At 40.3% G+C, this 27,733-nt stretch overlaps 1 protein-coding gene across 5 annotated transcripts in view; it reads left to right on the forward strand.

The window, feature by feature from the left end:
- The window catches only part of ntm (neurotrimin), a 645,049-nt gene that overhangs the window by 503,459 nt on the left and 113,857 nt on the right, over positions 1–27,733 (forward strand). For 4 of the 5 annotated variants that reach the window (XM_034684311.1, XM_034684313.1, XM_034684315.1 and 1 more), the window contains exon 1: positions 7,324–7,509. In XM_034684311.1, coding sequence (XP_034540202.1) covers positions 7,337–7,509 — 173 coding nt within the window. In that variant the 5' untranslated portion in view covers positions 7,324–7,336. Of the gene's footprint in view, positions 1–7,323; positions 7,510–27,733 lie in introns of those variants that run through there. The other variant, XM_034684314.1, reaches the window with a different exon arrangement.

A 27,733-nucleotide genomic window follows, 5' to 3' on the forward strand; every position in this document is an offset into this window, starting at 1 on the left:
AGCTGGAGACTGAGATTGTGCTGAGTAACTGTGTTTTTCACTCCTGCTAACACCACGAGACCTTCCACTTCGCTCCATTGGAGTTGTTAAAATTGAAGCACTTTGCCCAACGACATCCTTACAGAGTTTGAGACAGGAGTGTCACTTACTGCCTGCCCTCTGCTTTTCCCTGTGGTACTGTAAATTAGTTGATCCACTGAGGCCTGCATGGTAACCAAGAGATGAGAAAGACATTATCATCAAGAGGATTCAATGTTGCGGTAACTCTTGTTGTTTTATGTGGTCTCTATTTCCTCTCACTCTTTACTTCGGGAGAGCTACCATAGACTTGTATTCTCACAGTATTTGTATTTATCATTTTAAAAGAAAGAGGATGACATACTTACTGTTATTGTGTTTGTTTATCTACCAACTTACTTACAAACTTATTAAGTATCTTACTTACTAATTCATTCTTTCGTTTCTGCACTTTCTGCCAAACTAAATGATATTTGCCTCTTTCAAATCTGACACCAGCAATTTAAGGTATGCAGAGTTTCTTCTTGATCAACAGACTGTACAAACAGCTGACGTAGCCACCAAAACATCGCTATGCTATGTGATCACATGCAGTTTGAAGCCTCAGTCCTGGCATTTTGTCACTTTTAGCTTGTTATTTTTTGGAGCCAGAAGTGTAGGGCGGTGCTGGAGTGTGGCAAAAGGGTTGGTGAAGCCCAACAGCCATCATCCAAGATTAATCTATAAGCCTCTTGATGAAGGCTGATGGGAGGCAGGTGAAAACTTTGTAAGGTTTTATTGGTGGTTGCTCTCCCGTGTTGTTCACACTATGAGAACTAGTGGATAGTTACAGACAAAGCGGACAAAGGGGAATCACTAACACTAACTGTTATCAACCTACAAGTTTTTACTGCCACTTGCTCAGGTGACACACAGCCCTTTATTCATTGACTTAGCGTATGTCAGTCAGATTGGTGATTGACTCAACACAGATGTTTGAGATGGAGAACATTCCCCATCACCCCAGGAGCCTCTCCCTTACTCATTCATTTACTTGACAGCTTCATTCATGTGAGCTGCAGAGTGCTGTAGAGCAGTGGCATTTATAGTCTGTGTGGAGGTGGAAGCTCTATTATGAGCCGCAGCGCTCCGAGCAAGTCAAGTGACGTGTCTATAGCTTCCCTGGAATGTGCTGCCCAAAGGCTCGTTGTTCTGGATGGCATCTCATCTTCTCCAGTTCGAGATCTGGACCATGAAATAGCTGCTATGCTGTCAAGCTTGAAGCACACCCCCATTCCTGTAGCCTCATCACGTACTGCTTAGAGCTAAGGGAGGTATCCAAACTATCTGAGACGGTGGAGTAACATACATTTCACTCTGCAGTAAAAAAGTACTTTTTTTCAAAAGCAGAAAGATGCAAACGAAGACTCCTAAAACATGGCCTTTGAGAAGATATGTGAGTTATTATTTTTATAAATCAACGTGTTAGTTCAGTTAAAATGATAACACCTTCATTCCTTTGAGCCCAAACTAATAATATATTTAACAACATGTATGTTAAGATATCCTTTGTACCGTATTAGTATGAATCTTTCGATCTTTCCATACTCTTTCAAATTTCCTTATCCTTCATATTCTCTTTGAAATTTGAGTTCTGTATCCACGTGTCTTTTTCTGTAAGTGAGTGAAAATGGAAAGGATTCCGGCTGTTATTAACCATGATACGGTCTTTATAAGCCTTCAGATATTTATGATCTGCTTCTCTTTCCTATTATTGATCATCCGAAGAAGACAGCGCCCTGTCAGTTATCGTGATTGTTGAGGATGAGATAGAGTAATCACAGTTATCATATGCCACATTGTGTGGAGTATAGGTTGTGTCAGGTTCAGGAATCGTCACAGCAGAGTCAAGGAACACACGGACAACTTATTCAGCTTTTAGCTTGCTTTGCAAAGGGATGACTGATCCAATGTTCACCACAGAGTGTGGTAGATCATCTTCAAAGTCTCCTCTGTTGCTCAGCTTCTTTTATTGTGAAAGCATAGGCGTGACCGTATTACAAAGGGCGTGATCGTATTTCATTGGTTTGCACAGCAGTCATTAACCTGTTTGTAACTGGGCAGATGACCTTGATTATGTTATGCAAGGTTTTGAGTGGAAAAGTACTGAGTATGTTTTTCAGGCGCTTCCTCAGACTTGTTCCTCTTTGTCGGTGGGTCAGCACGGAGCGGTATGCCCTGGAATGTACTCAAGCTGCTGGCAGATGATAAGAAGTTTTGCACAGTTCTCACAGGTTGTTTACAATGATTGCAAACAATCAGTTTTACTAGTTGTATACAGGTAAGGGGGTGGAGGATGAGAGGAAGAGTGGGCGAGGGGATTTTTTCCTTTACTGTCCCTTTATTCTCTGTGTCAGCTGCTGTCGGTACGGTATGATAACAAAGTAATATTCACTAGCAAGGACCACACTATCAACGTTGAACTACTCCATGTTGCTAGTTTGGGAAAGTTTATGAGGGCATCTGATGTAGCCCCCCCCCCCCCTTTTAGGGCCCTACCAAGCGGCAACCTCTGGCTGAGAGAATTGGAGCCAATACAGAAGTGTTAAAAACTGCAGTTTCTCGAGTGTCCGCTTGAGACTGGCTCTGGATGTACCGTAAACCACATACACACCAATTTTAAAAAAGCCGATCTTTACACCAGAAATAAACGTGTTTACAGCCTGGTACAAAAGACGGGTGTTGTCTGGATAGCTCATTTCTCGATTGGGACACACTGTACAAGGGGTGAATTATATCATAATGCGGCAGTTTCGAAGATATTAAGATTATGAGTTTTACATTATGAGAGACCCAGCTGACTTGATTGACAGGTGGGAACACTGTAGCTGTTGGCTAGGAGACTCAAAGCCTACCTATTTACATCACACTCGCTCAACAAGAAGTTAAGCTGAGTTCAGCATCTCCAATATGGCTCCTGCCGACAATTGGTCTCAAAAAAGCGCTTCAGAAACAGATGGGAGACGTCAAGGATACTATGTCCATTTATTATACAGTCTATGGGACCTACATGTAGGAGGAAAGAAAGAAATAGAACAGAAATGCATGGGTGGGATGCAGAATGTGAGAGCAAAAGGGGAGGAGAAAGATAGATTTGAATTCATAAGAGTGCAGAAGGAGGTACGGTTAGGGTGTGGTTCTTCTCCAGCAAGTTTGCTTTAAAGCATCACAAAATGAGGAATGAAATAGAAATCACTTAAAATAATAAAAAAAACAGCTTGCTTGCAAATGCAGCATGTATGTTTGCCAGGTGGTCTTCTGCAGCTCTATCCTCTTGCAGGCTTTTTTTAAACTTTGTTTGTTAAACTTGTCATAAAAAGTAACAAAGTCAAATAAAAATAAAAGAAACAGTACACAAGAACCACTTTAATGCAGGTAACATACATATTATTAATGTTATACTGCTGCAAACTAAATGTGATGTGATTTTACATCAGCAGCCTGCAGTAGAGAGAACATGATTGCAGACGAAGAATGAGCTGTGTCTGCTTTGAAGTCTGAAAAGCCTTGAATTTCTTCCAGTAATGACTGCAGGTTGTCACATTCAGATTTTTAAAATGGATTTTGACATTTATTGGCCAGGCGGAGCTTCTTCAGGCCTTTCAGACACACATGCAAATGACTAACTCACAGCCTTGGGAGTCAAACTAATTAAAACTTATTATCATTCCCACAGTGTGCATAATTCCACCAGGAGATTACGGAAACTGGGTTTAAAGTGGTGCATTTCAGATTATAATGACAGGCAAAGGGACAGAAATGTACAAATGATAAAAAACGACATAACTCCATAAAGTTGAACAGTATTTAACCCACAAAATGTTTTTTATTGCACGCAAAAACTCTGTGAACACAAATAAGTTGAACAGCAGAGCAGCACTGAAGATGGGATTAGATGGTGGAGGGTACCGGCAGGGGTGAGCACAGGACTGAATAAGTGCATGCTGACTTTTCAGCTGGCTGGTCATATGACAGGAGACTAAGCTCCAGTAATTATGCTAATGAAAATCTATTTAGTGATAAGTGTAAGCAGCATCTCCACCATAGACTGTATAAATAGTGGATGTAGTATCCGTGACGTCACCTATCTGTTTCTTGAGCTAGTGTGACGTAAAGAGGCGGGCTTTGAGTCTCCAAGCCAACAGCTACAGTGTTCCTGCCTGTCAATCAAGTCAGCTGTGCCTCTCATAATGGAAAACTCATAATCTTAATATCTTTGAAACTGCTGCGTTATGAAACAATTCACACCCTGTACAGTGTGTGCCAATCGAGAAATTAGCTATCCAGACTTCACTCGTTTTTTGTACCAGGCTGTAAACATGTTTGTTTCTGCTGTAAAGATCGTCTTTTTTGAATTTGTATGTAAATGGTTTCCGGTACATCCAGAGCCAGTCTAAAGCAGACACTCGAGAAACTGCAGTTTTTAACACTTCTACATTGACTTCAATTCTCGCGGCCGGAGGTTGCTGCTTGCTCTCCACCCTTTAACATTTTATTTCATGGCCAGTCATATAAACAAAAAAATTACTATTATCTTCTTCAACTTCTTTCATGACTCCAAAAAGCAGGTTTGAGTGAAAGGGTCTGAAGTTGCATGCTATACATGTAAACTTTGCATAATGATATACTATTATTTTCTACATAATATTAAAGGAGAAAACCCACAGCATTTGGAGAGGTAATAATGTCCCCAGGAACATGTGCCTGCATTGTTTGAATAGGGAATATTCTAAGAGGTGCTCTAAACTGGCATATGTATGATTATATACGCCGCCAGTTCAACTAAATACTGCATCTGTGTTACAGAGACGAAGATAATATGTAATTAAGCACATGACCTCACTACTTCTTTGTATCAGTTAAGTGCTGCCATGACAACAACCAAGTATGCTTCCCCAGCAACATTTTGAAGCACATCCGAGCTTTTCAGAGTGTGTTCCTTTTATTTGCTGAATATATCCATAAGAGGACATCAGACAATGTACTTCCATATTTTTATTATTGAAGTTTAAGACCAAATATATCATTCCTGATCTGTTTTTTTTTTTTGTAACTGTATGACAAGATAACAACATACCTACTGGAACATTAGCAACATCCACTGTGATAAAACATATTATAAAAAAAGAAAGGAACACATTTAAATTAAAACTAAAAACAACATATATATATATATATATATATATATATATATATATATATATATATATATATATATATATATATATATATATATTAGAGATGTAATAAAAAAAAGTGCTGAATTATTTTGATATGGAAAATATACTAAAAATCAATGAACTGGAGCAAAGAGCAACTGCACCCAGGCACACTGCTGTTTTGAAATTCCAGTCACAGCGAAAAACGTTATAAGTACAATTTCATGAAAAGAAAAAACTTGAACCAAAGATATTCTGAAGAGTATCAATCAAATATACTTATTTCACATTACTTCATGTAAAAAAAAGAAGAAGAATTAACTCCAAAATGTTTTGACGTGACAATCACAACAGAGAGGATAAGTTCAGTGACTGAGCTATGTGATGGTGATGCCAAACAGACAGGCGGATAGTTTGTGTATACAACTGTGATCATGTCCATGATTATATATGACCACAGCCTTATCATCATCCTTACATTTTGTAAGTGGTATGTGTAAGCGATGAGTTATATCGATGATGCAGGGAGCAAATTAGTTTTCATTACAGTTTGTTTTTCATCTTTTCATCCTTCACCCTCAAGGGATTAGTGATAGAGCATGTTACTGTATGTTACAGCCTCAACAATCAATAATTAAAATGTATTTAAAATATTTTCATTATCAGCTGATGATTTAGACCGAGTCTTGTTAAAACATTAAACAGTAAACAAACAAAAGTTTATTTATCTCACTCTCTGATGTGATGGTGGATATTGTTGGGGTTTTACAATGAGATTGTAATGCGTCAATGTGGACTTGCAATGCATAGTAAAACATGTAGCTACCTTAGTTTCACACAACTTGATGACTGAATGAATCAGAAACATATAAAAAATACTTAAATGTTCTGCAGGAAAATTTGTCTGGGGCTCTCAGCTACAACATAACACTTTACATTCAGCACCAACAACATCCAACAAATGCACTTACACACTTCATATACAGGTCAGACATACATAATTCATATGTAAACATGTCTGTATCCACGTGTGAGGCAGCTAAAGAGATATTAGTTTCATAAAATGAACAGACTCATTATAATTAGATCTGTGAACCATTCCTGAGAGATTTGTTGTTGCCGAGTATCTGGATTTAAAGACGAAACGTGTTTCCGTTTGTTATGTATCACAACAGCTCAACTTGTGGGTTACGTGTGCCTGCTGACCCCATCAGGTCCATCTGTGGGTCCCCTGGCACCGATTTATCAATAATATTGAAGATCATGCACACATGGAGTGAGTGCATGATCTGCACACTCATACCAAGTCACTTTTACCATAACTCCAGGCAGGAAATTGTATGATAAATACTTCAATCAGAACAATATTTAATTGTAGGGTATGATATATTGTTGTCGATAATTCAGGAAATACAGACATTCAGAGACATGTTTTTCAGTGTGGGTAGCAGATCGGCACACAGCTGAAATAAAAGCACTTTAAAGCCTCATTTCCTCTTTCTACATTATTCATATGAAGTGTTTCGTTCTCTCTTGAGCGTTTATTTATTGGAAATGAGAATCCATTTGCTCTCATCACTTCCCCAACAGTCCGTCTCTGACGTGTCCACAGGAAGCGCGCTCATAATAAAGAGCAGCCACAGTCTCAACTCATTGACAATGGATGCAAATCTCAAACTTCACGTCTCTCTTTTTCTTTCGTGATTTGTCCCTGAGAGTTGTGCGTGTTGTGCTTCATCTTATTCGGGCTGCAGTTTAGCGCGTGAAACATAAACGCGAAGGATTTATTGAGCTTTTTCTTTTTCAATGACTTTTAATGTCAGAAAACTTGGGAGAGCAGTAGAGACCACCAGCAGCGTCCGGACCGGCAGACAGGAGGGATTTTTTTTCTCTCTCCTTGTTCATTGAAAACGGTAAACAGTGGATGTTTTACAGTGCAGGCAGATAGGGTCGAGTGTCTCCCCTCCCCTGCGCACCGCGCGACTACCTGGCGAGAAGATTTGGATTAAGACTAATGAACTGGGGGGTAAATAATCTGCACGGGACGGTTCACTGGACAAAACACGAGTCATTGTCTCGCTCTGGGATTCTTTTGTATACCTTTTTTACGGCTGAAGACGATGTCTGTTCGGGGACACTTGGTGGCTTTTTTCAAATGCACAGTTCTTCTCTCTCTGAGGATGTTGATTCTTGTGCCTACAGGGTTGCCGGTCCGCAGCCAAGGAGATTCTCAAGCCGACAACACAGTGATGGACAATATCACCGTCCGACAAGGAGAGACCGTCTTCCTCAGGTGAGTTACCATTACTTCATATATTTCTCCTGCCGCTGCTGCTGCTTGCTGCTGCTGCTTCGGGTTTCATTCCCCGCGTTACTGCCTTCAGGTTTGAAGTATTTAGTGTTAAGACACAGTTAACATGACTGAAGTGCGGTCTGTTTATATCAAGCTCCCGCCGTTGAAAAAAAGAGGGATTTCAGGGGATTAGTATCTGGAAAACACTCAATCCAGAAGCGATACTCTGCTAATCTTGAGCAGCTGTTAACCACAGACTTAGCAGTTTTAATTGTTGTGTGACGGTGCAGAACGAGAGGTGAAAAAGTGTGCTTGGAAGACTGTTGCTGCTGTCTCCCTTTTCAGAAACACTTCAGTGTGTCTGCGGAGGGATGAGACAGAGTGTCAGAGGTGAAAACACAAAACACAACAATCTACAATAACAGCACAGTGCGTAATGCGCGCGCAGAAATGGATTGACCCGCTATTCAGGAAGACAGGAGATTGTCTGCTGTGACCTTTCCCCTCCTCTGTGCCCTCAGAGGCTTACTGGAAACAGAGGGATTTGTGTTGCTTTCAAGTGACGTTGGGAATGTCCAGTGTGACACAAGCAGTAATCACAGTGGCTGAAGGAAGGGATTTTATTTGATGGTACAGTTGTCAGGTTGAGCTGTGTGGGAGATGGAGGGTGCATAGGGAGCATTGTAAGCACTAAATGGTCAAGGTGTTATTGCCCTGTAGTCGAGGCACACTGCATTCAATATTTTATACAGAAATATCATGTATTTTCATTTGATGGGTTTGAGGTTAGACCAAAAAATGTCTGGTCAACAGGACATATGCAACAAGAATGTGAAGGCTAAGCTCATTATGTCCAAGCAGAACTTTCAAAAATAACACTTTGAAAAGTAATGTTTTTTTTAATGCCTAACTTTCAAGTTGTTTGCAAACGTTTCCTAGTTTGTGATTTCAGAAATTAGCTAGTCGGTCAGATTGATGGCTGGGCATAACATCTGAATAAATCAGACTTCAGTAATGACTTTTGAATGCTGCAAAATTACACGCATGTTTTATAGAGGTGACATTGCATCAGCACAGTAACTATGTATGTCTATGTATATTAGTTAAATGTGCACACTGCTTCTTTATAGTGCCTGTAGTAAGAATAATAACCTGCTCAGAGCTTCTTTAAACAAAGCCCTGTCTGACTTTGTTTCCACTCATGACTGCCATTGTCCAAACCCAGTCATGATTTTAAGGTCACCGGTTATTAGATTTCTTTTGAAATATTTCACTTTTTGTGGACAGTCAACCAATTTTCTACTTTTAAATACGACAATATTCACATTTTATAAGCCTTATTATAACCGAGTTGTGCTAGGAGGAGTTACATATCATACACATCACTATTCATTTAGGTCTTCCAGAAGGCTAAGTTACAGAGGCACAACAAACAAACAAACACTAGTTTAACACATTTACTCTGATGTACATCATGTCAGTTGTTGTGTGCAGAAAAGAGACGTGCAGCAGAACATTTACGGCATCATATGTTTGGATTTCTTGAAATAATGCCTTGTAAACACAAAGATCAAGAAATCTTGGATATACTGTCATGTATACAGCACATTCATATGTTTCTCAGTTTGCTTGTTATTGCTCTGTTATAAGCTCTGTTGTTTGTAAACAAACAACTAACCAACATTCTACAAGGCAGGGGTTAACTTTAATATGGTCAGACTCGTCTACATGTGTAATACTCATTTTAACTTGCAATGTAAACAACTCAGTAGGAGTTGCTTCTTCTGCAGTTTTGTTGTAACAAAGATACTGAGGCAGAAGCAGGGGGAGATCTGCAGGAGAGTCAGAGGCAGAGCTTCCGGAGGAAGTGACCTGGAGCTGTTTACCTGCAGGAGGAGAGCTCAGAGTCAAAGTTTCAGGATTAAAAGTGGATTCATCTTCACCCTTTACTTTTCAACCTGCCTGAGGAGGTGCACACATCCAGTGCCGGCTGGTGTAATGCTTTCTGTCTCTGTTGGCCACGTTGACTGCTGATTGGAGGGGAAATGTAGGCCTACCGTAGTCACTGGACCTACAGATAAACATGTGAAAAGAGAGTCTCTGTTGAGTTGAGATTTCAGTCAGATACTGACCTAAACACACACACACACACACACACACACACACACAGTCAAGCACAGCTAATGCCTTCCGTGGCTCACTAGGAGCTATTTCTGAGACCTGTAGAGTGACCTTAATCCACGTGATGTAATTATCAGCGTGCTAGCTTTCCTGCTAGAGCTAACTACCTGAAACATAAAGTAAAAGCGCTGTAGCTTCAGAATGCTTAGTGTTTGTTGGTCTAAAATAATGATTGAAGCAGTCTTCAGCTGAATGCCCCGTAATGTACTCTGCAATCACACTTTCCACACAAGTGTTTAGAAGCTTGCTGTCTTTGTTTCTTTGTAAAGACAGAAACGGTATCACCTGCACTGACACGTACACAGGTCGTCCCAGGATGCAGAGAACAAAGAAGCTCAGATTAGAGGGAGAGAGAGAGAGAGAGAGAGAGAGAAAAAGAGGGAGACTTCACCCCATCTTTCCACAGGCAATACTTTTTGTGCTGCTATATACATTTCCAAACTGTGACAATACTTTGAACCTGAACAAATGAATGAATGGAACCTTTGAGAAATAATTTGTAAGATGCTGTAGATGTTAGCTGGACATCAAAACAGTTAGAACTATTTGGTTGTTACTTGAAGTGATGTACACTTCTGTTTTTCACTTAATCATTAGACTGCATGAAGGATATATTAAGTTAATGAGCAAATGTAAGTAATAGCTCCGCTCAAATGCCCTAAAGCTCAGCGAAAGAGGAGTAGGATAATTCATATTTCTACTTTGTGAAAGCTTTGTGAGCTGTAAACTATGAAGAGAAGAGTCATCTTCAGACTGCTTGTGACGTGGATATTCTCCCTTGCTGTTGCACTGTTTTGCTTTGTGCAAAACACAGCAGGAGCAGAGACATGACTGACACATTTTGAGTTGACTCAGGGTCATGATTTTAACTAATGACTTGACTGATTGACTTTTAGATGGAGTACTTCTGATTGGTTGTGTTGATTTAGCCATTTCTGCTGCACCTACTCTATTGTGTTTTTAAATGACTTTAAAATGCACGAAAAGGAGGAAAAGACCAACATACTATGTGTGGGAAGATGTTGCAGTAGAGTAGCAGATAAAAGCTGCATTTGGATCAGTGTAATGTACATCCCTCGGTTATGAAGAGGACCCATAGGAGGCCCTCTTTAATGTAATAAGTGTTTCCACTCCAACTCTTTGCTCCTTACTTCAAACCCTCACTCACCACCTTCAGGACCATGGACAGCGCACTTCTATATTTATAAGTGGTAGTGGTGCAGACCTCCCATTCACACACACTACAGTAGTGCTGAACATCCATCCAACTAGCCATTACCCATACCACTTACTCTCCTTGGGGTCGCTGGCATGGTGGGGGGTGAGAGCCAATCCCAGCTGCCACTGAGTAATAGGTAGGCACATCCCGGACAGGTGGCCGGTCTTTCACAGAGACAAACAGCTACATGAACTCATGCTCACACCTAAAGGTACTTTTATTACACACATTAACCTAATCTAAAAAAGGTAACCTAGCTTAATTCAAAGATTGATCTGAAAAGGCAACTGCACTTGGCAGAAATAGTTGCTTTTTTGGATCAAGCTTTGAATTACCATGACTTATTAACTTACTACAGTGGTGCCCAACCAGTCGATCCCGACCAACCTGTTGATCTTAGACTGATACCCTGTCGATCGTGAGACGCTGGAAAAATGTTTCTCCATCCAATAACGTGGCATCATTTGGTATATTTGAGCCCGTTTCTTCCAAACATATCCTTATACACCTGAACACATCACAGAAAAAAAAAAAAAAAACCTAACTTCAACACATCATAGTTTAGCTATTGGCTACCTGTTGAGCTAGGGCAGCACTATGGGAATGTTGCCTAGCCCCTCAACCTGACGGGGCTTAGGTGTGATTGTAAGGCGACAGCTGTCCATCATTCAGTTAGCCAGCGTCCTCTTCACAGCACGAAAATGGCAGGGAGTCAACCAGCAAAGATCTATCATTTTCACCCCGAGTGGGAGGAGGACTATTTTTTTGTTTTCTCCAATGCAAAGTCCATTTGCCTCATCGACAAAGCAAGTGTGGCCTTGCCAAACAAGGGGAACTTGGAGCGGCATTTTAAGACGGTGCACAAACGCTACAAAACGGACTTCCCAGCCAAAACAGCTCTACGTAGCCAGAAAGTGTGTGAGCTTAAAAGTTAGCTACCTCCTCCCAGTGCCAGAGATCCCACTAAGGTAGACACATGTATTTTTGCCTTTCTAACTTCTAAGAGTACTCCATATTTCCTTTAAATATTTCCTTTAAATTATCATTCGTATTCTGAGATTATGCTCTGTCTGTATTTTGTAATTCTCTTTCAAATTTAGTCATTGTACAGCTGTCAATCATCTTGCAGTGCTGTGATGTGCCCTGTCAACAGTCTGCAGGTCAGGACTCTCTGTCTCCTTTGATCTTTGTTCGTCTGCATCAGATACAGACAGAACCTGTGTTTTTGTTAGATGGTACAAGGACCAAACAAACGGCAGTATTAGCTGACCTATAAATGAGGAGAGTTTGCGTCGCCGTAGCTTTCAAAAAGGGCAGATCACACACACACACACACACACACACACACACACACACACACACACACACACACACACACACACACACACACACACACACACACACACAGTAGGAAGGAAGAAGTGTGACTTCAGGAGCAAGAAACAAAATCTAGAGCCTTCCTGCATGATTATGTGAAGGTGTGGATGTACAGTATTTAAAGGTTCTTAAAGACGTAACCGCTATGGCACAATCAGAAAATAACGATTCAATTTTCAGTTGTGCTGCGTTGTTTACTGTACCTGCACTCCTCTCTCTCTTAACCGTACCTCTATGTCTATCAACCACCGCTGCTTGCTCCCTCACTTTCCTCTGCTCATGCCAGCTTCTGTTTGAAAATTTGAGTGTGGAGCTGGATTTTTTTTTTCAAGGCTTTTCTACATTTCAGTTCTATCACATGTTAAAAATAAAAGAATGAGGATAATTTTACCGTTTTGAAGCAAGTGGTGTTAAAAAGTATCAAAATATTGAACATTTTGACAACCTTAACAGGGAGAATGATGAAACTCCACACAGAGAAGCACCTCCTCTTGCTGTGAGGTGATTGTGTTAACCACTGCACCACTGTACAGCCAAGTACTAATCATAAACCAGGATTAAAAAAAAGGTTGTATTGTAACTGGAAAACAAATTTTACTTCAAACACAGTCCAAATTGGCTTGCCCTGCCATTGTTACTATTATTGTCACTTTAAGACTGCATTGTCTCTGCACTCTCTGGCATCCTTGTTTGTCTTTATACCTTCTGTATTTTAGTTGTTGGTTTTTTTTGCTTATTTTTGGGCTTTTACACCTTTTATTTATAGAGGAGAGGACAGTGGATAGTGTAGGAAACTGGGAGAGAGTGGGGAAAGAGGCCGCAGGCTGGATTCGAACCCAGGCCTACCGCAACATGGGCACGCAACTTAACCATTAGGCAAAGTCTGCACCCCTATGCCTTCTGTTTGTATGTATTTTTTTTACCCAGCCTACCTCAGAGACAGGGATGATTAAAGTTTGTTGAGATGAATGGAGTTATTACTCCCCTGTTCAGCCGTGCACAGGTCAATTGGACGGGCGAGTCTGATCTTGCCGGGATGTGCATCCTGCAGGCTGAGCGGCCATGACTGTGCCAGTCTGAAATTGATTCACACATGCTATGGTCATGCTTTGCTTTCATCTTTTTGGTCAGTGCTCACTCGTACAGGCACATGGGCTGAAAAGACAAATGGCTTTTGAATCTGAAGCGCATGCTGAATGCTCAACTTGTAATAGGGTCCAGCTGTCTGTAGCGGCTGTTTCAAAATAAATTCAATTTTCTTTAGCCGATGAAGTCGAGCCGTTTTATTTTTAAAGATGGAAGGATCGAGACAACGGATTACTGCTGCATCTGTTGAGGGGGCAGAGGATTGTTGAGCCTTAAATGTGTCTTTATATTAGACGTGTCTGATTTTGACCTCAATAACTGCACATTTTTTTGCATTGCATTTGACTGCAAGGAATATTACATCTATTTAAGCTTTACTGTGGAGCTACAGGGCTTCATGCTGTTTTTGAGGTAATAAAGATGTATAATTTGCCATTGACTTTAATTTTGGTAAGGCTGTTAGTGTGATTTTGAGCAGTCCATGTAAGCATAGCTAATGAGGAGTCTTTGGGTTTATGAGGTATATACTTTTGTTTAAAGATTGGAGAAAAAATCTTTCAAAGCATACAAAATCAGTTTGAACATGAAAGCGCCTTTTGTGTTTTCTCTCTTCATTGGAAAGTTGAATTTTCTTTGTCTCCTCCATTCTTGGCCTTCTGTCTATCTACTCTTTCTTGACACAATCGTTTTTTGTTCCTTCCTATTTGCAATACCAATTGAAATCTCTCCATGGTCTTTCAGGACACCATTTGGAGCTCAGAGCCCAATATGAGCTTTCATTGAAAGCAATACAGAGCATTATAAATACTTTGAGCAGACAGTGGATGAACTGTGCTCTTTGTCAAACTCTGGGAATGTATGTCAGCACATTGGCAGCGCTTTACATAAAGCAGGCTATAGCTGGACTAAATAAGAAGCACATTAATTTCCCAAGGCTCTCCTGGCACAAATGGACTTAAAAAGAGAAGCACTGCCTCCTGAGACTGTGATTAATAAATGTCACCGCTGTGGCCGAGGTGGACTGACAACCTCCTGAGACGCTTATCTACCTGCACAGACCGCGCTGGTCTCAGAGCAGAATCATGTTAACATTTATTCCTTTGTCTCCTCGCTGTCTGATGAATGCACTCAGGTTAAATGTTTCAGGGATGAGGCTTTATTCAAAGCAGGCTGAAGCTTTTACTTGCTCGGATATTTTGTTTGCATGTCGAAATTTTTGCAGGACACGTGTATGAATCACACACTCAGCTCACCTGGTGCATCAGTGTTGTGAATAGACCAATCAGCAACCAATGCTGTGCTGTCAGCCAGCAAGAGATTTCCATATTAGCAGTTCCCAGCAGCAGACAGTAATTTTATTCCTCGTTTGCTATGGGCCAAGATTGGAAAGCTGGTAATTTGATTTCACAGAGGGATGCTAACGATTCTCTCTGTAAGTCCATTTGCTTTCACCTTGCTTGGTCTATCTGGGCTGCCATCCATCAGCCACACATTTTCAGTTATTGTCTTCTAATCCCAGAATGGGTGTAAAGTGAGCACTGCAGCAGAACAGCATCACTATACATTTTCAGAAGTTAACAAGATTTCATTGAGTTCTTTCTTATAGGGATGTAATACACCATGGCTGAAGGCACTCCTCTTATTTCAGAGATATTTTTCTCTGGTGTTAACCTTAGTGTTAAACGATACACAAGTTGTTCTAAATTTTCATGTAAAAGAGCACAAACATGCAGGATCCATTAATCATGAATTCCTCCCCTGTGAGTGAGTATTAGGGGGGCAACATTTGCTTTCCAATTAGGGATGTTTGTTAATCAGTCCGACTCTGAATAACTGATACTTTCATTCATGCCCCTGTTTTCAATATTTTATTATTGTAAATGCTAATATGAGATGTGTTGACTTTTACTGCCTTAAATATTAGATCAGTCTATTATCATTAATTTGAACTTCTGAAGAGACATTCATTCATGCTCCAGTTCTTCATGAGGAAGCTTCTTTTTGGTTGAGCACTACACAACGGCTCCCACCACTGACGGCATGGACACTGACACTGAGGTTGAGAACGTTTAACGGGACACCTTTGGATACAAACCTGACTGACCAGTTGAAAGAAAGAAAGAGATTTCCCAGACTGGCAAACTTGGCACAACAGCATCCCTGCATACCAGCAACATCAGTGACATCTAAGCATGTTATGATGCTGAATTGATTTTGCTCCCTGACATCCAACCACGTTGATATGGTTTATTTTTGTAGGCAAAAAGTAGGCAGAAAACCCACTTGGTTTTATCTATGTCAGAGGAAAGATCTACATTTGTTTTTGTTTAAATGAGTAGTTGATATTGATTGTTAAAATTCCCAAAGACTGATACTTATAGTTTGCTTGTTTTCAATACCAGAGTACAGACAGTGAGCACACTCTGTGCAGATACACACACCACCACACACCTCCCCTGGATTATGAATGATAACTCAGAGGAAGTGTTCAGTGACTGTTTCCTTACCAGCACTGTGAGCAGTTTAGACATCAAACATAGCTAAACTTGCCATTTTGGGCACCCAGGTGTTCTTTAATTGTTGCAGTGGTATCGGAACAGGTATTGATAGATATTCTAGACTTGTTATGGTATCATTTCCAAGTTTGATGTGATAACACAAGTGAGTATTGGGAAATGAGGATAAACCCAAATCATTCATTCTTCTCTGACAGTTTCTGTGAGAAGACGATTTTAACTTGAGATATTGACACAATTTTGTCTTCCTTTCATGCTTCTTTTGCCCGTTCAATGTCATAACATAGTTTGACATGCAGAATGGGTGAAAGGTGAGCTGTCTTTAAAAAAGTCAGAAATGGTTCTGCTTTTAACACAAAAACTGTGCTGATCCAACAATTTTTGAAATGAAAAACACAGACATTATAAAATGATAATTGTCATGAGAACAGGGCAGATTGTGTCATAAACTCTTCCGAAAGATGTGGTATTTTAACATGATATTCTTCTTTAATTTGATGAGTCTCAGTCGAGGATTGAGTTTGTGATAACAGCACAGCGGTTAATTGAAACCAGTAAAATGGACATTAGCCTATGAATGGTTGTGGTAAGACTGTACACCTGTTTAGTCTTTAATGAGATTGTTATTAAGGATGTAATTTTCTCATTTAAGCGTGCTGTAAAGGTCTAATTTCACTTTGATTTCCTCAATCAGACTCCTATAATTTGGCATGAACTGCTGAAATGCAGCTGGCAGAAAACTGCTGGGTCATGTCAGGCTCTGCAGTCACAAATTTCATCAACAAATCTTAATGGAAAATAGGCCCAGGAGACTTTTTTTCTGTTCTTGTACTTCCTTATATTAACTTGAGCAGATGCTCTGGGAAAGAGCTTGGCCTACATATATCGTCTCACTGTATTGTTGTTGAGAATAATCCCATATCTCCAGTGGATTAAAGATTGAGGACTTGCTGAACTGTGGAACAGCAGCAGTTCGTCATCATTCATCTCTAGAATATATTTCTTTCTCCCTCTCTTCCCGTAGCCTCCCCTCTAGCTTGTCCTGCTTTGAAGTGATTTAATTCTGCCTTGAATGCTGTCCAGGAAATTACAAAACCACTGTAATGAAGTGTGGCTGATTGGACAAGTGCCCTTGTGTGAACATTCATTTTTTGGCTATCCAGGAATTCTGAAATGAGTACCAGCCAGGTTGAATTGCTCAAATGGATTTTTTAGCCTTAACCCCCAGCATTTGAAGCCCTCTGGTACCAATCTTGTAAAGGTAATAATCCTCTGAAAGGGCTGTTGCCCATTTAATCATAGCAAAGCTGACATTGTAGTAATTTCAAGAAGCTCAAGTTTGAAATTGTAGAGAAGAGTTGAAATAACATTTTTCTTTTGACTCCTTGACTCAGAACATTTTTTTTTACCCTCACATGTATGGTGGCCATCAAGAACAAAGAAGCTGCAACCACTTACACAATGTCTAAGGAGAAGAGGAGGGGCATATTGTGAAAGACAAGGAGAAAAGACATCAGAAACACATGTTTTAGCACCTGCAGCACATTTGCTCTTGTCAGCCACCACATGTGTAATAACTTTGAGCAAGAGATCTGTGTACAAAAGTTCAGAACATTTGAAATTACAGAAATCTGCTGCAAATGATAAAAAAAAAAAAAAACACAAAACCAAAGCAGTCAATATAAACCATGTTTCCAAAAAGGCCACTCGTGCACAAGCTTTAATACTTCTCACAGTCTAGAATTAGGATTCATGACAAGTGAAGACCATGATGGGGGAATTACAGCATATCTGTGTTGGTTTAAGCACCAAAAACACAGCTTCATATTTAGAAAACAGTGTTGTATCAGATTCATTCCTGCAGATTTTGCAGCTTGTATTTCTACAAATAAACCAAATCATGCTCATGTTATTCAGGCATTTGTATTGCTAAATTAGCCACATGTTGATTTGAGGAGACCAGGCAGTCATAAACTGCTCGCACTATGATATCAGCAATGGAGAAAACACAGACAGAATCAATAAAAACAGGATCAACAGTGAAATGTGGATTATTGTGGAATTTGCTGAATGTGGGTGTGATTGTTCTTGTCTAAAAGTGTTTTTCTAGCACCTGAGCTGAATATCAGATGAAAACTATGTTGAGAGTCGCAGTTTGTTTTTAGCTTACATCAACCTGGCTGTGACCTGCTTTCACCTCAAGCAGGGATCAAGTCTCCCTCACATAGACAGCCATGATGTAGAGTGAAGAGGCCATCTGAAACGTCAGTCAAAATAAAAATGAAGAAGTGCAACTCTAAGTGCAAAGTTTAGAGCACAACCATATCTATGAATCTCCTAAACCACTCCTATGAATCAGAAGAGCAACTTTTCTGGAAGTTTTGACAGCATATGACTAACTGGACCCGCAAGAATACATGCAACCACCACCTACAACTAAAAAATCCTTTCAAAAACAGAGAGGCAGCATGCTAGCAAGAGCTTATCACTTCAGCAGACTCTCCGTCCTGCAAACAAATCTGCAGAAGAGAGGCGTGAGACTTTTGAAGACTTTGTGCATGTATGTGCGGAATTAGATATTCCACTGGAAAAAAAATATGAAGCTTTGTTTGTTTCTGATGAAGCATTGTATACAAGCAGGAGCGTTGCTGGGACATGAGAGCAGAGTAGCCTCGATCAGACCAACTTACTCTGTGTTTTTGAGCAGCATATGGAGGCCGCCCTGCAGGGGCTTAGTAGTTGTCAACGAAACAACTGACACTAAGGATTGCTTTGAGCATGAACATGGTCCTTGGTGAATGAGTGTAGTAGGATGCAATTCACAAAACAAATGTAGACTTCATAATTCCACCAAAGTGCTTTTCATTGTTAACTTTATTTTACAAAAAGATTAAAAGTTTATTTTAATGTGAGGCACTTTATTTAGCTAAAATAATGTAGTTCTTTTTATTTTAAATTTACTTACAGGGAGATTTTTTAAGCACATAGACTTTACAAATATTCTGATGAAGTGAAGCACTTGTAAATGTAGGATATTTTATTATTGTGTAAGTTTAATTCACCCCCCCCCCCCCCCCATCCCCCCCAATCCCCAGGGATTAGAACCTCTTCTAGTGAAAAATTTGGTTATGTAACACAGAATTCTTAAAAAATTAAATGGAAGAAACTGAAAAGTTCAAGCGTAATTCTAAGGGCCCTATCCCAAAGTGTTTCACTCTGAGGAGAGTTCGTAAAGATGTCTTGAAATTGTTTTGACCACTCTGGAATAAAGTCTGGCCCTGCAGTGTTCAGTAGTGTCCAATATTAAATACAGCTGGACTGAAAATGAGAGAAAATAAAAGGAAGAGAAGAAGAGATGGGTGGGAGAGAGCTCCGGATTATGGGCTTAAAAGATTCTCAGCCTCACCTCCCCTTCAGCAGCAAGATATCAATACTGCAGGGCACCATGCTCGTGCTCATAGACATGCACAGACTCACACACTCACACACACACACACTTGCACGCTGTCAACCAACACAGGGATTAGTTATGGATATACCACACCATTGCTTTGGTGGACCAAACTCAGGCACAGTGCAATATACAGAACTCCCACAGAGGTCATAAAATCTGCAAAGGTCTGAAACATGATTGTCTTTAAAAAACGAACAAACAAAAAAGGGCTTCTGGGAAAAGGTAGTGCCGAGTTTGAAGAAAAGTTTGAAACCCTGGAAGAGGATTCACATTGTACAAGGGATACAGGTGTGAGTGTTGTCAGGAGCTGTAAGGCCTGAAGCAAAGTGAACATTTATGATTGTTTAGGACACAAGCAGATCTGGAGACATCCCTTTTTGGAATTGTAAATATAAAATTATAACTAAAAAAACACAGAAAAATAAACAGCTGATAAATAAAAAGTGACAAAATCTGTTTGGGGTTTAACTTTATACAACTTCCAAAGCATGCGGACTGTCTGCAGGTTGTATCCCTGATTTGTAAACACAAGGTCAGAGAAGGTCAAATCAATTTTGAAAACCTCAATATTAGATTCTGGATCTTACACATTTATTCTTTGATCAGGTCTCCATCATCATTTAGAGCCTGAAACATTTAGAGGTCAAGTTTTTATCTTGACAAAATCAAACCAATGCTGTATCTATCTATGGTTTCATGACATGCCTCGGCTGGTCAATGGTTTCAGAAAGAAACTAAGATGTCTGTTGGATTTGCCTCATTTTCTAATATGGTCGTCACGTACGCAGAACTGTGGTTTAATCTATACTTTCTAATTTCAGCAAGCTAACATGTCAACACTGACAAGCGATGGATGTTTGCCATGCTAACAATCCTAAATGTTTTGGCATGTTAACACTTGCTAATGACCAGAACCAAAGTAATGGAAAAATGAATATTACATCACATAAATAGATCTTATAAGTATGATATTGGCACTGAATTAAAAGCAGTTTTAGCACAACATCCTGAGGGGGACATCAATGTCAGAAACAATTTCAAAGTGATTCATTCAATGGTTGTCAGAACATTGAAGTAATCAAAGACGTCAACCTTGTGGCGGCGATGGATGCGAAGTCTTGAAATCAAAGATGGAGAAGTTTTAGTTTTTCATGCAGCTCAAAGATTTTGGCAAATATGCAGGGAATGGGAGTTGGCATAAACAAAATTAATAATTTATTTACAAAAACATAAGAAAATGTTACATCCGAGGATTTGTTCTGGATGGAACAGAAGAAACCAGTCGTCAGACTGTGCATGCCACGCCAGGGAGAGCCAGAGCAAGCCAGAGAGTCAAAGAGAGAATTAGCGAGTCGGGAGAGCTCTTGTAGTCAGAGTGCACAATTCAGAGGTCCAACTCATCCAGCTGATGTCCACACAGACAGGACTACCCCCCAGACAGCAGCAACCAGACCCAGACACAAAGTGGGCTGGTGGCAAGGTCAAAACGTCAAACTTTGGAGCAAGGTGTGCCTCGAGCAACCCTGCAAGCATGGCTAAAATCTGTTAAAGAAGTAATGTGGGATAAGATGAGCGGGGATTTATTAAAAATGAGATGCTTAGTATGTTTGATGCTGAGATAATTCCTCAGAAATCAAGGAGTACATAAAGTGCTGACCAGAGTTGTATTAATTGTAGGAACATCTATCAATTTAAATGCTGATTTCAGTCTACAAATCTAAACACTTCATACAGCAGTCTTGCTTTGAGTGACTCTCTAACTTTCCCTCATGGCTCAGCCTTACAGAAGTCAGGGTGTGAAGCCAAGTTTTGGAAATGAATTGTCTGGCAGATACGTTGTAAAAAGCTCTTCCAGATGCATACACTATGTCCTTGCATCTGTGAAGGTTCAATAAAAGGTGTCATTGGATGATAAATTGCAGCAGCAGCAGTAAACATAGACTTTAGCTGCAGGATCCAGCTAACCCTCCTATAAGCAGTTGTTGAGAACAAATGAGTGATCGAATGTGCGCGCTCAAATGATGCACCTCTGCTTACCTCTGCTTTCACTCAAATGCCAGCTGGTATTCGAGAGGAAAACAAACAGCTTTATTTATTTTTGCGGCAGTAATTTTGCCCGACGAACATCTCCTCTGGCTAAAATAAGTTTTTACTGACTTTACACTTCAAAGTGGAGAGACGGGCAGAGAGAAGTTGGAACAGGCAGAGCTCCGGGCTATGGCTCCAGCTCACCCTTCACGGCTGATCAGAACTGTCTGACTGTTTGCCTTAGTGTGTGTGGGTGTGTGTGTGTGTGTGTGTGTGTGTGTCTGTGTGTGTGTGTCTGTCTGTCTGTCTGTCTGTCTGAGTGCTGGTGGTTATATCTACCTTCTGTGTTGTAGAGATGACCTTGGTGTCATTGAGATTCGAGGCCTCAAGTTTGGGGTTTTGGCACCTACCTACCTACCTACCTACCTACCTACCCACCCACCCATCCCTCCCTCCCTCCCTCCCTCCATCCATCTGAAACAACAAGTTTCCATATTTCCAAAACACATCTGAACAACCATATCTGCTTGTTTGGTTGTCACACCTTAAGAACTAACCCAGGTACTGTCTACATTTCTTCAGATTGAATTGAATAAACTTCATGCGACATTAAACAAGACCTCATTTTAATTAAATGATTAGAAGATCACTGCATTAATTATTTGTTGGTGCCCATGGATGAAGTTTTCAAATAAGGTCTTTGAGGTTTGTTGTGGAAGAGAAGTCTCCACGTGGAAGTTGTAGCAAGCTAGTAAATGAAATCCTCATCATCTTAAAGATGGATGTTTATTGTTGTTTATACTGTAGTTAAGGCACCTATGACTGTGTTCTCTATGTTCAGAGATAATTAATTGAGTTGATGAAGATGTTTTTCGTTTCATTTCTTGTTTTGCGTGTTTTCTGAAAGTGTGTTGAGCCATCCAGACCGCAACAGACAAACATCATGAGTGGATATATTCTGGTATGAGGACCTGTGTGCACAGAAATAACTAGAATAACTATGTAGTGCTCGTAAATCCATCCATATAGCCAACAAAATGATCGTATGGGCTTAAATATAAAGCCTTTTACTTCTGTTACAGTTTCAAGTGTCATATAGAAAACTTTCTTTTGTATGTTTTTAATTGATGGTCTTATTTTTTTCTCAAGATCGTCCTCCCATACTGCTCAGGTATATCTATTTATAAGGTTTTTACAGGGTTTTAAGGGGAATCACATCCCCCTCCCTGAGTGTCCTCTCTTTGTGAGCACTCTCTGTTTAATATTACCGCAAAGGTCAGTGGAGAAAATTGGATGTGTTGAACTCACTGTGCTCTGCTGAGGGTTATGGGTGACAGGATGAGTGGAAGAGTGTGTGTTGGGGGAAGGGGAGCAAGGTCAACAACAGGTACAGAGTGTTATTTATCATCACAAAACAGCACGATTTATCTGACAGCTAATTTAACTATGGGTACATGAACATGTAATACATTCAGTGTATTAAATCTCACTGGTTTACGGAGGAGGGAGGCTGGGAAACACGGCTGTGTGGGTTTATCAGAGAAATGTTGCTGCTAGTGGGGAGGAGCAGGGCTAAGGATGAGGATTTCACACCCGCTCCAAGTCTTCTTGACAGTATAGTAGTTACCTTTGTACAGTATTCTACCAACAGGACACTCTTGTTTTAAGGGACCTCTTCAAATTTTACTCACAACTTGTCAGCAGTTTTTTCATTGGTCATGAATAAAAAATAAGTTACCGTATTTTGCCTCTGATTCTTCAATGGTGACTTGTTTTAGACTTTGAAGCCATTGTTTTACTTCACTCAGGGGAAGGAGAAATGGCCACATACATCATTGTGTACCTGATTATTAAAATTCTTCATATCTAGAGCCTTGAACTTTTTTATTTTTGCAGCAGAATGCCGAGGTTGCTCTTTTGTTGTCATTTGTTGATGCCTCTTATTCAGGGGTAAAGACATATGGAGCTCTAAGCAACTGCAGTCTGTCAGCATGAGATTTTTGTTCACGTACACCTGCTAACTTAAACTGATAAATAGATTTCAGTTAACATCCATGAAGGTCAGAGAGCAGTGGCTGACAACAGCAGAAGATCTGTAACGGCCCAAACGATCTTCAACAGGGGAAATCTGCAGGAAATGCTTGACTGTTGCAAATTTAAAAGACAAATGCAATATACTGTATATTACAAAGAAAAACATGTTCTCCTCTCTATTCTGTTCATAATGAAGTTGTTTCACTCAGCACTCTCACAGGCCTGGAGCACTTCTGTTGGGAAGTCTTGTTTTGCAGCATTCGTCTTTCTGGTTGTTTTCTGTTTTTCTGTGTTTTTGGGCTTTGTGTCTTTTGTTTATTTGCAGCATGTTAGCTGTTAAGACGTCTGTTTCTGCTTCTAGCAGCAGGTTTTATTAATTTGTAGTGCTTTTCCCACCATTGTTTGTACACATGCATGTGTTTTGCATTGTTTGCGAATTTCCAGGAAGTTTCTCCTGATGAGGACCATTTGTGTTGTTGCAGTAAAACAAGCCTGATGCAGGTCCTTTAAAGTAATGAGCACTTTGCTTATTTTCAAAGCCTAATCCAGAGGCCCAAAGACTGATGGAATAAATAAAGACAGTGAAAAGAAAGAAACACTTTTTAGGCCGTGGTGGAGCCAGTGGGATGGAAATCTGATCACCCTGAAATGTAAAACCATGATTGGCTATTTGCCTTGTCAGAGGCATTGCTTTTATTGAAATTGGCTATTTAGGTTGTGTTCCAACAAGCTGCAGATACAGCCGCTTCTTAGATTTTTAAAGGTGACATATCATGCAAAATCGACTTTTTCATGGTTCTCTACCTGAAATATGTTTCCCTGGCATGTCTGCAAACCCCCCAAAAATGAAAAAAATCCATTCTGCCCCTGTTCCGATTTCTGCACCTTTCTGTAAATGTGTGCTGAAACGAGCCGTCTCAGACTTCTGTGTTTTTGTTACGTTACAACAATATCCGGTCTGTAACGGAGTCAGAGCTCGGAGCTTGTTCAGCCCATAGACTGTATAAAATAATACTGAATCCCTCCCCCGTTTTTCATTACCTGCACAAATGTGTGCTAACAAGGAGCTTAGGAGGGAGGCATGCTAGTTGTAGGCTGTCTTAATAAACACAAAGGTCGGTTTTACTCCCCACGTCTGCAGATTTGAAGATCTAGTGGATGATTTTTATTTATCATGGAAAAGTGCTAGCACTAGTAGTTTAGCCACATAGCTACATATTTGTAGCTGTAGCTGTGTACCAAGACACACGTCTACATACTGACAAATAAAACAACGAGAAACTCAAAATCTGGGACCAATCCTTCAGAAAGGTCCTGCTGCCTTTCTGGCAGAGGTCGGTTTTACTCCCCACATCTGCAGATTTGAAGATCTAGTGGATGATTTTTATTTTTCTTGGAAAAGTGCTAGCGCTAGTTAGCATAGCCACATAGCTACATGTTAGTAGCTGTGTACCAAGACACACGTCTACATACTGACAAATAAAACAACAAGAAACACAAAATCTGTGACCAATCGTTCAGAAAGGTCCTACTGCAGGCGCCTCTCCGTCAGGATCAGATTCTGGATGAAATTCAGAGGGTTGAAGTTGCGCGGTCTGTAAGCAGTGTGTCTATTCAGCCAGCATGTAAACATCAGATCAACGTGCTGGAGAGCCGAGGCCACATCCACTTCCTGAGGGGGCATGGTCAGAGGGAAAACAGACCGTTCTGAACAGGGCTGAATAAGAGGTTTTTTCAGGCATGCCAAAATCTGATTTCAAATTGTTTTTTGAGCATAAACTTTAAAGACATGTTTTGGGGACCTCTTAGACCAATATATTTAGATGAAAAAAGCGTAATATGTCACCTTTAATAAAGAACATTCCCTTTTGTTGATGCTTTAAGTGGTGACTTTGAACAATCATCCTCATTTTGAGTCCTGAAAGAGTTAAGTTCAACAGATTTAAATATGGCCACTTTGGCCAGTTACCTTTTAACGCTCCAAATTTACAACAAATATAACGTTTTTGAAATTATTTTATACAAGATGTTAAAGAAGATGTGATTATCTGACATAACCCTATGCCTGGCCACCCCTACAAAACTCAGTGCTCCAGTTTGGCCACCCCTGTCAAAACAATCTGGTTCCGCCCCTGTTTTTAGGAAGTCCTTATGATAGCTTACTCCTCTTATGTCTGTTGTAACACAATGAATAATAGTGTGTGCGAGAAATATAAACTAGATGGCAATTTGTATGAATTTTAGAGTGATGTTTTCTGTGTTTCTAAATGCTCAGCAAGAAAAAAAAAATCTGAAAGTGCTCTTTTACCCCCATGAATCAATTCTTTCTAAATGCCAGGCTTGTTGCAGATGCATCTTGTTTATGCACGCATACCATCTAGGTACAGGCCCCGGGTGCCTCATTATATTTTGGGCAGTTCATAAGTCGTTCATTTCTTTCCAAGCTGCAAGTCGGTCTGCGACAAGAAAACGCTCTGTTCCTCCCGGGTGTCCCTGCTCCATTAACCAAACAGAAAGGCAATGCAAGGAATCTTTTGGAGGATAAAGTGAAATCAGGTGGTATTCAAAGCCGATTATCTTCACCGAGAAGCAGTTCACCTCACTTTCCTAAAGCGCTCAGATGTCTGGCTCTATAGAGGGAGCCGCAGTCTACTGTAAGAAAGATTAGGGAATTCTTTATGGTCGGTGCACTAGAGAGCTGCTCAGCATCGCGCTTTCTCTCAAATCATCTGTGACATAGAGTAACAGCACACCTGTGCAGGTGAAGAGCTGCAGCAGCATTCAGATTAACACTTTATGAATTAAATACAGACTTATTAAAGAGCCAAATTCAGTTCAACTTGCTTCCTTAAACATGTACATTTTAGATCATTATCAAGTAAAAATACTGCTGCAATGAACAGCCTATCTCACCATGTGGAGTTTGAAATCCTCAGCTCAGCCAGAGACACTTTGATTGCAGTCTTTTTTCAAACCAGCGCTTAACAAGGTGTATTTATGTAATAGTATCACCCCATGTGCTTTAAATACATTATTATGACCTGATGAGGGAGATAATAGGTTGAAAATAGCACCCCCAGCCTGGTCCATGTCGCTACGTGTTCCAGTGCTTCGATTGTGAGACGAGGCATCAGCTTAAAATACACAATCTTTGAAATACTGGTATGGTATAAAGGTCCCAACTCAATTTATAGATAGGTGAAAGTATGAGTTATATCCTATACACAGAATTTTAGAGTGCATGCTCTGGTAAAATAATGATAGAGGCATTACTTTAGACTGTAAGAAAGAAGTCAGCTACAGGCGTTTACCTGTAAGATACATCTTAACAGAGTCTTTCATTAAACTCATGGTGGCTGATAAAAAAGAAACAGAGAAACAAACAGGCAGAGCTTCACATAGCATTTCTTGGGCAGAACACCAAGCCCAAAATTGCCTTGCCATTTATCATCTGTCAATGTGAGAATTAGGATAATAGCTTCGTTTACATAGCAGCATTAAAAATGAACATTTACAAAGTGTTTTGAAAATAAAGCAAAACACAAACACAGAAGGGTACCGAGGGAATTCAGGGCAAAATTGCGATGCACTTTGCATAAAAACAGCAAAAAAAAATTCCATTTATCAAATTGTCTCTAATCAAGAAGAAAAAGGGGGAAAAAAAGCACTCAGGAACAAAGTTAAGCTTTTCACGACAAATCTGACAGATAATCACTGTACTGTGACTGAACACGGCAACCTCCGCCTCGTAACCAGTGCTTTAAGTGGAAACAATAAGTGCTGGTACTTCCCCTTTTCACTTGTTGCTGTGTGTAGTCGCCACGGTTGGTGCTACATCAAGTAGTGCACTGTGGGTAATGTGTTGTAAGAGCATTTATGAAACACAAAGAGCGACTGTAAATGGAGATGGCAGGAAAGGGTACTGGCAGCTGCTAAGAAGTCCTGGTAGGCAGTGCTGTACATTTGGTCAGCATGCATTATTTTTTCCTACCGCCTTGCAGAAGAGTGGGTCATGAGCTGGAGAGGTGTGTGACTGTTTTCTGGGAGATAGAGGAGACGGCTACCCTCCTCTGTCTCTGCTTGGATGTTGTATTTGAGACAGAGGGGTGAGAGGCTCCTTTTCTTCATTTCCTCTTTGAGCTCTCTGGCTGTGGAGGAGGCATGTTTGTGGTTGGTCATGAGGAGACAGCATCCCTCTTCATCATCCATGTGAGAGCAGTAGTCTACTCTGATCCACTATCTCAAATCACATATCACCACCTTGTAGCCTGTCTGACTCTCTCAAACTGGATCATTACATGAGAGCCTGACTTACTTCTGATTGTATGA

The sequence above is a fragment of the Notolabrus celidotus genome, chromosome 5, assembly GCF_009762535.1.
Source record: "Notolabrus celidotus isolate fNotCel1 chromosome 5, fNotCel1.pri, whole genome shotgun sequence".
NCBI lineage: Eukaryota > Metazoa > Chordata > Actinopteri > Labriformes > Labridae > Notolabrus > Notolabrus celidotus.